At 46.3% G+C, this 13643-nt stretch overlaps 1 protein-coding gene across 1 annotated transcript; it reads right to left on the bottom strand.

The window, feature by feature from the left end:
• Positions 1 to 285: 285 nt before the first annotated feature.
• Positions 286 to 12393, bottom strand: LOC147264583 (uncharacterized). Its single transcript, XM_086202339.1, has 11 exons — positions 12328 to 12393; positions 11148 to 11640; positions 10937 to 11040; positions 10580 to 10852; positions 10367 to 10460; positions 10195 to 10262; positions 9866 to 10081; positions 9622 to 9756; positions 9468 to 9536; positions 9291 to 9356; positions 286 to 9179 (listed from the first exon to the last, which is right to left on the bottom strand). The coding sequence occupies exons 2-11, from the start codon at positions 11248 to 11250 to the stop codon at positions 1251 to 1253; spliced, it is 9057 nt and encodes a 3018-aa protein (XP_086058465.1). The 5' UTR covers positions 11251 to 11640; positions 12328 to 12393; the 3' UTR covers positions 286 to 1250.
• Between the last annotated feature and the right edge of the window lie 1250 nt (positions 12394 to 13643).

Raw genomic sequence — 13643 nt, 5'->3', positions numbered from 1 at the left:
AGAAGCTCCAGTTGGACCCAAAGTGTGACTGCAGATGTGACAGCGTCATATTGACCCTTGTGTTCATCATTGTCTGTGCTACCTGTTGGCTGTCACTTTACTGTGATTCTTCCAGTTAAGTTGCTGAGTATCATCAAGCATGAATGTGGCAAAATACAGCATTGAAAACAGGACATTTGACTGTGGATTAGAAAGTTCAACATTCATTGTCCATGTACAGTTATTGTGACAATAAAAGACAGAAATCAGCTGTGGTGAACATGGGAATTTATTAACTGATTAATTTGAACAAAAGGTCAATTAGAGACAGTCACTGCATGTGTAACAAAATGGAAATTATAAATCTGAAGTCAAATAAAAATGCATTTTTAACATACAGTGAACATAATTAATGAAAGTAATTTAGAACTTAAATGAAATTTCTCCCCGTTGGGGTTCAATGAACAAACTATTTACAAGTTTAGTGAAAGAAACCCAACATTCCCACATGAGCAAGCACTTGGCGACGGTGGTGAGGAAAAACTCCCTTTTACAGGAAGAAACCTCAGGCAGAACCAGGCTCAAAGTGGGCGGCCACCTGCCTGGACCGGTTGGGGTTGAGAGGGAGAGGGAGAGAGACGGGGCTGGGGTGGAGAGGGGAGATAGACTTGGGGGTGAGGGGCGGGGGCAGTGGGAGAAGAGGAGATACAGAGAGAGAGAGAGAGAGACAAAGAGGGAGGGGGCTGAGAGGAGAGACAACAGGCAAAAATACATACAGAATACATTTATAAAACATTCATAAGAGACCAACAGCAATAATGTGACAGACAGTGACTCACAACAACTATAAATAACAAACAAACACTATAAATATCAACAACAACAACGTGCTGTGACCCATGATTGTCACGCAGCACCAGTGGAACCATGATTCGTGGAGCTAAACTACCAACTCATAGTCACTACAAAACTGCAGTAAGTGCAGTGCGTGACAGTGGAATAAGTTAATAATAAATACATGAATAAATACCTTAAAAACCGTGCATGTCAAGACATGCACAGAATAAATAACCAAAGTTAAAAAGGTTTAAAAAGTTAAAAAGGGCACAGAGAGGTGGAGTGGGACTTTCTATTCTAACAAATGCCAACAATCATGCCAGGCTTCCTATCAACAACAGGTCCGAGTCAACTTGTCCTACCAGCACACACAGAGCCAACTGAGCTGACATGAGGCTAGTATTTGACCTGGGACAGCCATGTAGCTTTGACACTCAGTCATCCTGGTGGTCAGAATCGCCCTGGAAATCCTCAAAGTCATCCAAGCTAAACAAACTGGCGAGGTCATCTAACTCCCCCTGATCATCTGAAACAGAAAACCTACACAGGATCCCTTCGTGATCGCTGAAGTAGGCTGGCCAGACTGCACATTCCACGTCGTACTGTGACGTTTTAACGTAAACGTGGTCAATTAGCGTCCCCTTTTCTGTGGTCTCTTGTGTCACGTGTTGGGTGAACCCTTTTTCTTCCATAAATTTACAAATTGATGACCCTTTCAAAATGTTCTCATTAAAGTCTCCCATGACTACAACAGTGTTACTTGTTGGAGTTAACCAGTCAAGCAACCTCCCCACATTGCCTTTGAACAGCAAATTTGGATACGCTGGTGGACGGTAAATGACGGCCAGGGAAATGCTCAATTTTTTGTGCAGGCACACCAAGCACTCCAGATTGAAATCGGGTACCTGCAGAATGTCGACGTCCGAATGGGCTAAACTATACAGGCCGACGCCACCGCGTTCTAACTGCTGGAATTTGGAGAATGTGGGGTCAGCGGCGCTGTAACACAGAGACCGAGGACGACTGTGGAAATCGTAGCCAGAAATTTGCACACAGTCCAATGAGGACTGTGCAGTGAGCCATGTTTCTGTGACAGCAATGCAGTTAAGCTGCAAATGCTGCGTGCAGGACACCAAGTCTAGCAGGTGGCGACTTAAACTTTGTACGTTCATCAAATACACCGCGAACTGTGTATTTGATGAAGGCTGCTCAATCAAAAATGGAGGCATGCTAGCTATGGCCTCCTTAATGGTGTCCTTGCAGTAAATGGCCTTTTCTTCAAAGTCCTTGATGATCAGTCCCGACAAGGCCCTAACACGACTGAGAGCTACATACGCCTGCCCAGGTGCAAATACCTTCTTTAAAGACACAACAGCCTGGTCTACAGTCAACCCCTGTACTTTGTGGACTGTACAAGCCCACGCTAGCCTGAGGGGAAACTGCACCCGCACACAACCGCGCTTCCTGGTCTTCTCCCTGTCTGGTTCAATAGCAGTAGAATGCCTGTATTCTACTGCTGCGTGTGGACGCTCTGTCCTCCTCTGTCTGCCAATGTTTTCGTCATCGAACTTGACGTAAATTCTCAGAGGAAATGTGGGGTCGGGGCCAAATTCAATGTAGGTGACAGTGCCACACGCGCCATTGACCAGACCGTCCTGGACGTCGACGTTACGACAGAGCATGACTCTGGCGTTTTTGGCCAAACACAATTTAGATTCCAAACACGTGCCCTGCCCCTTGCTAATGATTCCAGGTTCCAATTTGCCGGTTTTGCGGTTCGGCGTAAAGTCTTTAGCGTCAATTTCAACATAATCTGGGCACGTGCGGAACAACTGGTTCAAATTAAATTCTTCCACTTGCACATTTGTGGTGAAAATATGCAAGGCCGAGCTATCTTCCCCTGTCTCTCGCGATTTCAAAATTTGGACGTCGCCGTCTAACATGGGGGTTTTCTTTGAACGCACCCGAAGCCTGTTCAACATCTCAGCAAAGGAGCTGTCCTTCTGTCTGACGACAGTAGTCAGCTCCACCACGCTAAAGTGGCACCACAGGTCCACACCAACCTGACCAGCGTACAGCGGCTTCCCTTTAACGGGAGGCAACTGGTAGAAGTCACCGACGGCTATGACGCTAACATTACCGAATGGGGAAAAGTCACCGGTCTGTTTTAACTGCCTCAACCTGCCGTGAACGTATGCCAACAGATTGTGATCAACCATGCTAATCTCATCAATGATGACAATTTGGAGGTCTCTAAATGTGGCCCTTAGAGAGTTCAGTTTGTCTTCTCCCAAGGGTGTGTAAGGCAAGCTGGAGTGTGTGCCAATACTCAGCGAGTGATGAATTGTTGCTGCATTTAAAGTGTATGCAGCTATGCCCGTGGAGGCCATTAACAGAACCGAAATGCTATCTGGTTGATGACAAAGTGTTGCCAGCAGTCTCCCGGCCTCGTACTGAATAGCCCTAATTAAGTGACTTTTCCCCGTCCCTGCACCGCCTGTCAAAAACACATGCAGAGGCTCTGGGTTCTTACCCATGGCCTTCTGCAGACACCACTGTCTAACTTTGTTGAAGACAGCCATTTGCGTCTCGTTCAGAGACCTAACTAAGGCCAAGCCGTCACTTCTGGGCAAAATGCTCCTGTTCCTCTCCAAAAACACATCTGTTTTTGGTTTGGCAGCCGCCAAATCGGGAACATTTTGTAAGGCGTCGGCCAAATGCTCATCAGCATTTTCGCCTTGCCTTTGCTCTTTCATTTCCTCTAAACACTCGAGGCGTTCCGCTTCCAGCTCAGGACAGAGCTCCCCCCAAACATCCTCATCGACCTGACCTTGCTGAGCAATCTCCTCAGCGTGATCCAACTCAGGACAATCGACCTCAAACCTGGCCCTGTTCTCATCGACGACACTTTGAACCGGCTTCAACGAACCGTCCCTAAACCTAACCTCTCCATCCTTATAGAACTGACTGAACAGATGAAACCCCTCAGGTTTCAGATCTGCGTCAATTCTGTAATGGAGATACATCTGAAGCAGACTCTGATAGTGTGCTTCCTCTTGCTTCTCTAAATCAAACCGCATGTAGCGCACAACAGCGAACTGAGACCGCGTTCTCCTCGAGATGAAGCCAAGTCCATTCTTCAGTTGAATCATGTTCTTGGACTTTTCATTCTTGCTGAGAAGACGATACTCAGACGCAAACGTAGCCATACACATGTCCTCGAACACCTGGTCATCTGGCCTGCTCCTATACCTATCGACTATATTTGGCATCCACATATCCTCTGACCTCATGTCACCACAAGCAGCTTTCTGCCTCAACACACTGAGGGGTAAACTCATCCTAACTACATTTGCCCCCGTTGGCACAAACACGACCTTCCTGGAACACTCCCTCAGATGCATGTTCGTTAGCCTGTACACCGACTCCTGGGCACAAACGTCCCTGTTGTGCAAATACACACTTCCTAATTTTTTCAAAGCCTCTCTAGCAGAGAGATTTGATTGTTTGGATGCTTCTTTTTGTGCGTTGGCCAATAAAAGCCCAATTTCTCTCTCGGCTTTGGTTATATACGAAATGATATAAATGATTACTGCATAGGCATCGGTGACAAAGCTAATGTCCATGTTAGCATTCCAGCACTTCAACAATTTCTTATTGTACTGGTTCACCCAGACGTCCTTTACCCCTCTTTTATAGACTACCCTAGTCTTTGTGTGCAGGCGCTTATAAGCCAGCTCAAAAATGTCCTGATTAATGCCCAGAGTCTGGAACAAGTGGTCCACGCTAGCATAGGCCACTTCTCCTGCGTCCGCTTTTTTAACAGCCTTCTTCACGGCTTTCAAAATGGCGTGTGCCGTCTCCTTATTAATGGGATTCGTGTCCTGAAAACAATTACAGACCGGCACGCTTGTTGACTGAGGATTCTCTCTGGCCTTCGGATCACAGGTACAGGTTTTAATTTCCGTTTTACAAACAAAAGTTCGTGCCGAAACAACTTTTGGGAAATGGAAGCGACACGTTCCGTGTTTCAGACAGGATTTGGTGTGTCGCCTGGAGTGGGCTTGAACCGATGCCACGATAGCCGATAACGTGTCATCGTCAGGGTTTAAGTCGCAGGTGACATATTGGTCAATAAATGCCACCACCTCCTCATCTGTGTTCTTATCAATTTGGGGAGCCCCCTCAATCCAAAACAGACAGTGGACATGAGGGGAGCCGCGCTGCTGAAATTCTACCCTATAAAAGTAATCTGTGATTTTGCCAATCGGTTGTGAAGGAGACTTGAGAACCTCATTCAAGAAGCAATGCCACCTGTAGTCAAACATCCTCGCGGCTGTCACGGGGTTCCTCCGCAACAGCTCGCACCTGTCTGCCCACTCCAAATCCTCTACCGTCTGCGTTCTGCCCTCCTGCTTCAGGATACTGGTCAGAAGATTCTGCCAGCGCAGATCAGCAGACGAAAACGAACAGAACCACGTCGGAATCCCCAGCTGACGGACGCATGCTAACAGGTCCTTCTGAACCGACTGCCAAAAGGCAGGCGTTCCTCGAATGGGCTTCAGAAATCTGAAGCCCTCGTCGACCTGCAACATCTGCTTCAAAGTGTCCTCGTTCATCAGCATCGCTGCGCTAACCTTCTGGGACTTGTGACCTGCCCTACCCTTACGCCCTGCCACGGAAACTTTAGAGGACACTTGCTCAGCCTCAGACATGTACTGACTGAAGAAAATGTACTCAACGTTGCCGGAATAGCGGCCATCCGCATGCATAATCCGGTTGTTGAAGTACCGCGTCAGAGTCAACGCTTGCGAGCGCCCGTCGTGAAATGTTTTCCTACCCAGAGGAAACAAGACGGGGAAACACTTGGCCTCGTTCGTCTGGTCAGAAAGCAGCCTAACTGGACTATTCCCTTCCGCAGGCGCCACGTTGATTATGTCCTCGAAATACTGGTCTAATGCTTCCTGACCAATATCAACAGGCATAAGACAAGTGTCCTGAAACATGCAGTGCTGCTGTCTGTCATGCAACAGTTCATCTTGAATTATTTCTGTTGAATCATCTATCACGTCGTCTTGACCACCTGACGGAGCTGTCACCGCACCCTCTGAAACGACCTGCTTCTGCTCACAAGACTCTGCCCCCTCTACGACAGCTCCGTCCTCACCGTCAGACTGAACCTCCTCAGTCTCGCCATCGTCCTGGCGACAAAAGTCATTGACCCAATCCTCATTGAAGTCAATGTTCTGGTAAAAAGGATTATTCCTTTTCAAAAAGTGTAGCGCCTGTCTTACTCGTGTACTATCGACAAACTGATATCGATAATGTCCTTTGTAGGTCAACTTGCGTTTAAGTTTGACCTGCATCATGGACCCTTCCACGCTAGTCCTAGGCAACACATTGGTTGTCTGCACGACATTAGCCGGAACGCATGTTACCGGCCCATGTACTCCGTTCTGCCCCCCTTTGGGCAATGCCAACAATTTCATGAACGGAATATGCAGCGCAATCAAGTGTTGCTCCAAGCTATTTAAGCATCCCAGTTCCGGCGGAATGGGATCTGGTGTCAGGTTGTTGACCCAACACTCAGCTGGAATCTGCCCTTTGGAAATTTTACTGTGACACGTATGGCAGATCCAAAGTTCCCCTCTACAAGCTGCCAACACACAAGGAACAACACAATCACTACAACACCTATGCAAATACGTGTCACTAATGCATCTGTTAGCAACGGCAACTCTAGCAGAATTTCCAGCGTACATTTCATAGCTACAACCCAGCACCTGAGTTCTGAACAACAACCGATGACAGACACAACAAATGAACTCAGGGCCGTCGCTAACCTTTTCCAAGAATCGTTCCATAACAAAATTGAAGTCTTGACACTTTTCAGCTGCGCTTTTTCTACTTAATTGAGCAGTGGAAATAACTTGCTGTTTAAATTTGGAGCTTTCATGATACTTCCTTTTCCCAATTTCCTTATTTTTGGCTCTGACTTGCATTCTATGTTTGACATTTGTTTGATATTTAAGGAGTTTTGTGTTTTTAAGTTTCTGTTGATGCTGTAAATTATTTTTAAACTTCAATAAACTTCTTGTTTTAATGTTTTCTCGATGGTGGATATTGTGTTTGTATTTAGCAACACTTTTGGATTTAACACTTTGTCTGTACTGGATGTTTAGTTTATACTTTATCATGCTGTTTACTTTACTTTTGTCCTTTACTTTCTGTCTGTGATCAGTGTTGTGATGGTAGTTTTTCAGACTCCTCGCTTTACTGTTTGCTTTTACATGCTGTTTATGTGCCAATACTGCATGATATTTAATCCGAGTCAGTAATTTTTTCCTTTCCCTATAGTGGATATTTTCTGAATACATATGTCTGTAAGACAATCTATGTTGCTTTCTGATCAACATATTCAATTTTTCACGTGTCCTTTTCTTTTGCGTCAAATATCGTGATGTACGAGAAGTAACATTAACTTTTACCTGATTATCATTTTGCACAACCTTATCAGTGTCAAGACCCTTGTCAGAAACCACAAATGGAAAGTTATATTCTACAGATTCTATGTCAACATCCTTCATTGTAGTCCTCAAGGTGTAAATTGGCACATCCACAAGTTTACAACAACCATAACATGTCTGTTGTCCAGGCTTAGACACACAGACCACATTCTCAAAATGCCTGTCCAGGATGTTTTGTACATAAATGCACTCAGGGTAAAAAAGGTCACTGGCACTGCTATATTTAATCCAACGTCCATGCAGAAAAGTGCAAACACTAACTCCTAACAAATCTGCCGTGACCTGTATTTCCACCTCAGTGGCCCAAGTATTAACATATTTCATCCTGGACTGCTGGAGGTACTGTGACACAGAGGAATATGGTCTTCTCAAAAGAGAGACATATTTCTGAGCATTTCTCTCCAGCTCTTTACAAACAGCTGATCTAATCGTCCGATGGTGCTTCTGAGAGCCACTCACTGCCTGAGAGATGGCTCTGAAGAAGCAGTTCCCATCAGCAACGATCCTCTCATTCTTACATGGAGGACCGATCAATCCAACTTCTGTGGAGAGTGGAGGATTGAACTTGTCAAAGTCAATGTTGAACTTTTGACACAAAACCTGACAAGTACGTACACCGAGAGGACAAAACAGCGTGTCATTTGTGACAGCGCTAAGAAATTCTACATCTGTTTTAAGCATACAGTCTTCAAGCGTCTTTAATTTCTTTGACACATGGGTGTCAGGAGAAATTGTGCGCTTTGTGTCATGAGTACCGTGTGGTCCTTCCTGTGACGCAGTGCTGACATTAAAAGATGACGCAATGTTAAACATGGCCAGACTTGTAGGTACAGTAGGAAGACATTCCGAGATGGTGGAGTCATCATGTACGGTTTTGTCAATAAAGATGGACTGTCTCGCTTCACTGGCCTCAACCATACAGCTCTCTCCAGATGGAACTGCATTCACATCTGAACACACAACAACACCACAGAGTTCGAAAAGCTTCTGGTTTGAACTGAGACTCTCAGCCAAACAGCAGATGTAGTGGTGCAGGTCATCAATACCTGCAAAATGCAGAACCACACTCGTACCACGGCAATGTGAGAAGCCACTATAATTCCGTGAGTGACTGTCGACAACAGCAAACTGTCCATCCTGATGGATGATAGAAGTGGTGTTTCCACACAGTGTCATAAGACATGTGCTGTACTCACTGAAGATCCTGGCCAGTCCATCACGCAGACTGATAAAGACACCAAAGTCCACCAGCTCACCTTCAGTCACACCAACTTCACCCAACAGTACATCCCCAAAATGGAAGCTGCATATCTGTCCATCAACTTCCAAGTGGTGTGGCAGATCAGGAACAGATAGCAGATTTGAGGGATGTGTAAAAGAGCCACTGTCACGCAGGAAGGTGTATAACTCGTCACCTTCATACAAGACACGATCTACATCACACCTCTTCCAGGAGAACACACTGCTGAAAGTGTGTTTGGCTATGCTGACCAAAGCAATAGCCATACACTGCAGTCCTCCATACTTAAACTGCTCATGTCCCTGGTGAAATGAGCCCTTCACAACCTTGCCTACCTTAATCCCTCTGCTATTAGGAGCCACCATTGCCACATCATTGCCATTGGAATCTCCATTAGCTGCTTTAACGTCATGCAAAGAGAACATAGAAAAGTTGGTCTTAGCTTTGGTGGTTGTCTGCGCTGGCTCCTGGACAGTCGATTCCGTCAGCAAGGCCGGGCAAGCTGCGGCAACCTCTCTCCTCCGACCCTCTGGCACCACGGCAGCAGTCAGTGGCACCGCAGACTCCTCCACGCACGCCTTGGCTGCCGCCTCCACCTGATAGAAGATGAAAAGAGAATGTTAAATGTAAATGAAGTAGGAGAGGAAATGTTGGTGATTTGAATGAGCCACAAGAAGTAAAGTGTATGTAATTAAAGCAAGGCGAACCTGCTGCGCTGCTGGACGGGGCTTGGAGGCGGACACGGTCAGATGGGCAGGTGGTGTTGCCAGCACCTAAAGAAAGAAAAGGAGTGCAAGTACAAAATAAGTGGATTTACATGTATAAGTCAAAATGCAGGTGTAAGTTTTATTGCAGTTATTGGAGGAAAAGATCCAAATACCAACCTGTCGCTTTCCTCCTTTGCGCTTTGAGGCAACACGTTGGCGCTGGCGCTTCCCGTGCCCAGGGGAAGGCTGAAGGAAGGAGAGAATTTTTTTTTTACAACATCTGATATGAATGTAGGCTTGAAACAGTACATGTGATGAGTGGTATAGTTACCTGGCCAGCTGGTGGAACAGCAGTGCAGCCAGAGCCAGAAGAAGGTGAAACCTTCTCCATGGCATCCAGCATGTCACTGCTGAACCACACCGGGTTGGAGGGGATGGCAGACCGTCGGGCCGGAGGTGTACCAGTCTTTCAAATAGAAAGCAAAGAGGGGAAGGAGGATATATATTAGATGTTGCTTATGACAAAAAGCGTAAGGAAATGTGCATTTGGATAATACAATAGTGAAATACATTACCGCGCATGCCCGTCCAACGAGGGTCCACTCCCGGGGGTCACGACGACGAGGCACAGGAACGTGTCCCGTCACGATCACCCTGGGAGACACCCTGACACGTGGCGATGTGCGGGGTGACACGGTGGGCTGTGGTGGAGGGGGGGCGAGCTGACGGACCGCGGCGTTCCACAGCAGGTCCACCACAACCGGCATGCCATCGGAGTCGCTGAGATGCACCTGAAAGATAGGAAAACAAAGCAGACTTTAATGGCGTAAGGTCACGTAGCATGGAAAGAGAGGGAAGGTAAAGCACACGACATATGTAAATGATAACATTAAGCTGTACTTACACCGTCGTGGCACCACAGCTCCAACCGATGGACTGGGAGGTGCTCCGCCATAGACACGTATGGGATACCTGAGAGATGTGGAAAGCAGAAATACCTAGTATAATGGTGTACTCTACATTAAATAGAAGTATGCAATTGATTGGACAAGAAAATGTGTAAAAGTTTAACGTACCCATGCGCGCTGCGACACGGCGGTATTCCTGACGCAGCAGGTCCTGCAAGGCCGGATCGATGGTTAAGCGTGGAGGGAAATCCATCACTAACACCTTGAAGGGCGAAATGAAACAAATGTTAAGTGTGAATGTAAATAATGACATAAGTAACAAGTGTGACTGTATAGGAGGGAAGACATAATAGTAACAGTATATAACGAACAGAAGCTCACCGTCGGCCAGAGGCTGCTGACTGTGGTCAGGAGAGCACTGAAGTCCAACGCCGCCTCACCAACAGTCCTGCTGGCTGTGAGGTTGTTGCTGGGGGCCCCCACGCACACCAAGTCCGGGGTCCAGGGGAGGGCGGCATGCATGACCTCGGTCCTGAGGTCAGAGGCGGCTCCACCTGGAACAGACAAGAAGCCGAAAGAGAGAGAACCCTGCGGCATACTCACAAAGCCGTCGACGATGGCGCGCAGGTGGGAGTCTCCGAGGACGAACACCATCTGTCACAAAAGCAATTTTTTAGAACACACACCAGCATGAGAGCATAGATGCATGCAATGATGTAGAATGAAAAAGATCAGTACCTTCTGGCCGGTGGTCTGTGCAGGAGTGACCAACTTCACGGAGTGGTTGGTGTAGAGTGAAGTTGGCCATCTCCGCACGCGGTGGCGGCGTCCGGTACCGCGCCCTGTTAGGATGGAGATATGTTAGAATGAGAGGCAAAGGCAGACATGGTTTTTGTAGCACATGTTAGAGTAGCAGGAGTTTGGTATTTAAAAAAGTGTTGATGCATACGAGCAACAAACTCGGGGACAGGTGGCCCAGGGGTCCAAGGCTCCCGCTGCGCCATCCTCCGCTTGGCCGCCTGGGCAAGCCGGTGGGACTTGGAACGGGGCATCTACTAAAGAGAAATTTTGAAACTAAGTGTTCACAGACAAAGCGTACAAGTATAGAATGGTAGTTGTACTCACAAACGGGAGGGCCGTGATCGTCAGAAGTGGGGGAATTAAAGAAGTGCAACTTACCTTGGTTGTGGGAGATGAGCAATCAGTAAATGTAGAGTGAGTGTGAGTGAGTGAGTGAGTGAGTGAGTGAGTGTGTGTGTGTGTGTCTGTGAGTTCGTGAGCGTGTGTGAACAAATGCAAAAGTGGTGAATGAGACAAAAGATGTGTTCAACAAATGTAAGTAACTATGTGTATGTGTGTATTTTTCAAAGTAGAGTTTTCCTGAAGACGAGTTGTAGATGTAGTAGCACAAAGCAGCAGAGCAGCAAGGGACAAGTGAAGATCTGTAAAGTAAACATGAAGGTGTTTTTACAACATAATAGTAGCACGAATGCAATGAATAATATTGTGACATATACTGTTAAGTATTAAAAGAAGAAATATGATGTAGATATAGAAAAGATGTGCAATACAAACATGTATACACACATACATGTAGGCACATACATGCAATCATACACATATATACATACTTACACAAATAAAAATACACAAAACCATATATGTAGATAGATTATGTAAAATGGCCGACGACGAGCTCGCGGCCGAGTCACGGTGATGCGAAATGGTCGAAGAAGAGCTAGCGGCCGAGTCGCGGTGATGCGAAATGGCCGACGAGGAGCTAGCGGCCGAGTCGCGGTGATGCGAAATGGCCGACGAGGAGCTAGCGGCCGAGTCGCGGTGATGCGAAATGGCCCGCGACGAGCTAGCGGCCCAGTCACGGTGATGCGAAATGGTCGGAGAGGAGCTAGCGGCCGAGTCGGGGTGATGCTAAATGGTGGAAGAGGAGCAAGCTTCATTGTAGTTAAGACGGCGGAGATAGGGGTTGTAAGTGCATGATAACATTACTGTATTAACGGAGCACATGTAAGTAGCGGAAATAGTGTCGAATAACCAAATGAAAATACTGAATTAATGGCAACATGGCTGAAGCTAACAATAAGTCTTGCAACAAAGAAGACAGTACTTACCTCCAGCCGAGAGAGCAAGAGAAAATGGTGACCGCAGCCCTCAGGTTTTATCAGCTCCTGTGAGGAGACGTCACTGAGTGCTCTGTGGCACAGCAACTGATTGGCAGAGAGGTGGCATGATGACACGTCATGAGTTGCATTGCAGCACAGCTACTGATTGGTAGAGAGCTGTCAGATCTGACCATAGAGGGGAGAGCTGAGACTTCACAGAGCCTTGTTGCTAGGGTTTGAGAGCCCCTCCCTTCTCTGCTCGCTCTCTGCCGTCTGTCAGAGTGGAGAGCAGAGGAGGATTTGGCAGTTTTACTGTGAAACACAGTCATAACTCAGCATATGTTGGTCAAAAGTGTAATGTAAAGACATCAGTGCGTAGAGTTTTTTCTCAGGAATTCAATGGTGTGTTTTTAAAGATGTGAGTGTTTTAGTTTAGAAGCTACAAGTGTTTGTTTGAGAGTATGTACATGAGGGCAGAGAAGCTCCAATTGTGGTTTCCATGACTACAGTAAACAAATCTCTGCCATCTGTGGCAGAGTGGAGAGCAGCTGAAAAATGCACATTTTTAGTGTGTGAAAAGCAAATAACTCTGCATTTGTTGCTTGGAAGTGGAATATCATACCATATTTTTGTAGAGATTTTTCTGAGGAATCGACTGATGTGTTTTGTGAAGCTGTGAGACTTTCAGTGTAGACGTGACAGGCGTTTGTTCGAGAGAATGTACCATGAGAGGACATGGCCTCCCCATTGACTTCCATTGTAAGCGTAAAACGTGTCTGCCCGACTTTGACGGCTTATAAAATCCAAACTGAGCGCGTAGTATATTAGCCTTTAAAGATTTTTGAAGAGCACAGTTGTGTGATTAATGTGTGAAAGTTTGGACGCGATGCTATTTACGGTTTATGAGGAGATAGATTTTGTTCGGGGAGGAGCAAAAGTCCTCATTTTGACAGTTTTGTCCAATTTGTGGACATTGTGTTGTAGATAGGTCAGAGGTCAGAGCATATGAATTTTTCGTCTTGATGAGACGAGTGCAACGGTGTTGGTCCCGTGTGTGTGGGACATTCGTGCAAGCAGTTATAGCGCTCCAAATTTTTTGTGAGTTTTTTGGCTCCCTAGGTGGCGCTATTGAGTTTTGGTGAAATTTTTTTTTAAAATATAAAATTTTTCGCCGGACCGGACGTGTGTGCAAAAATTCAGCGAATTTCATGCATGTTCAGGGGGTCAAATTCAGCGTTAAAGTCGCGGCGGAAGAAAGAAAGAATAATAGCCAAAAAAACGCAGCAATTTCAGATATAATTTTTGCCACCATAGGTTTCAATGGG

The sequence above is a fragment of the Aulostomus chinensis genome, chromosome 4, assembly GCF_037954235.1.
Source record: "Aulostomus chinensis isolate RoL2024-O1b breed Wild chromosome 4, RoL_Achi_v1.0, whole genome shotgun sequence".
Classification (NCBI taxonomy): Eukaryota; Metazoa; Chordata; class Actinopteri; order Syngnathiformes; family Aulostomidae; genus Aulostomus; species Aulostomus chinensis.
The sequence above is the reverse complement of the archived record's forward strand: the minus strand, read 5'-3'. Positions and strand labels throughout refer to the sequence as shown.

What these genes read in the sequence shown, in the direction of transcription:
- LOC147264583 (XM_086202339.1), bottom strand. Translation starts at nt 11,250, where the DNA reads ATGCCCCGTTCCAAGTCCCACCGGCTTGCCCAGGCGGCCAAGCGGAGG. An exon ending in AGCTGTGGTGCCACGACGGT is followed by an intron (nt 10,082 to 10,194) that starts GTAAGTACAGCT and finishes CCTATCTTTCAG; the next exon opens with GTGCATCTCAGCGACTCCGA. An exon ending in CCCGTCCAGCAGCGCAGCAG is followed by an intron (nt 9,180 to 9,290) that starts GTTCGCCTTGCT and finishes ATCTTCTATCAG; the next exon opens with GTGGAGGCGGCAGCCAAGGC.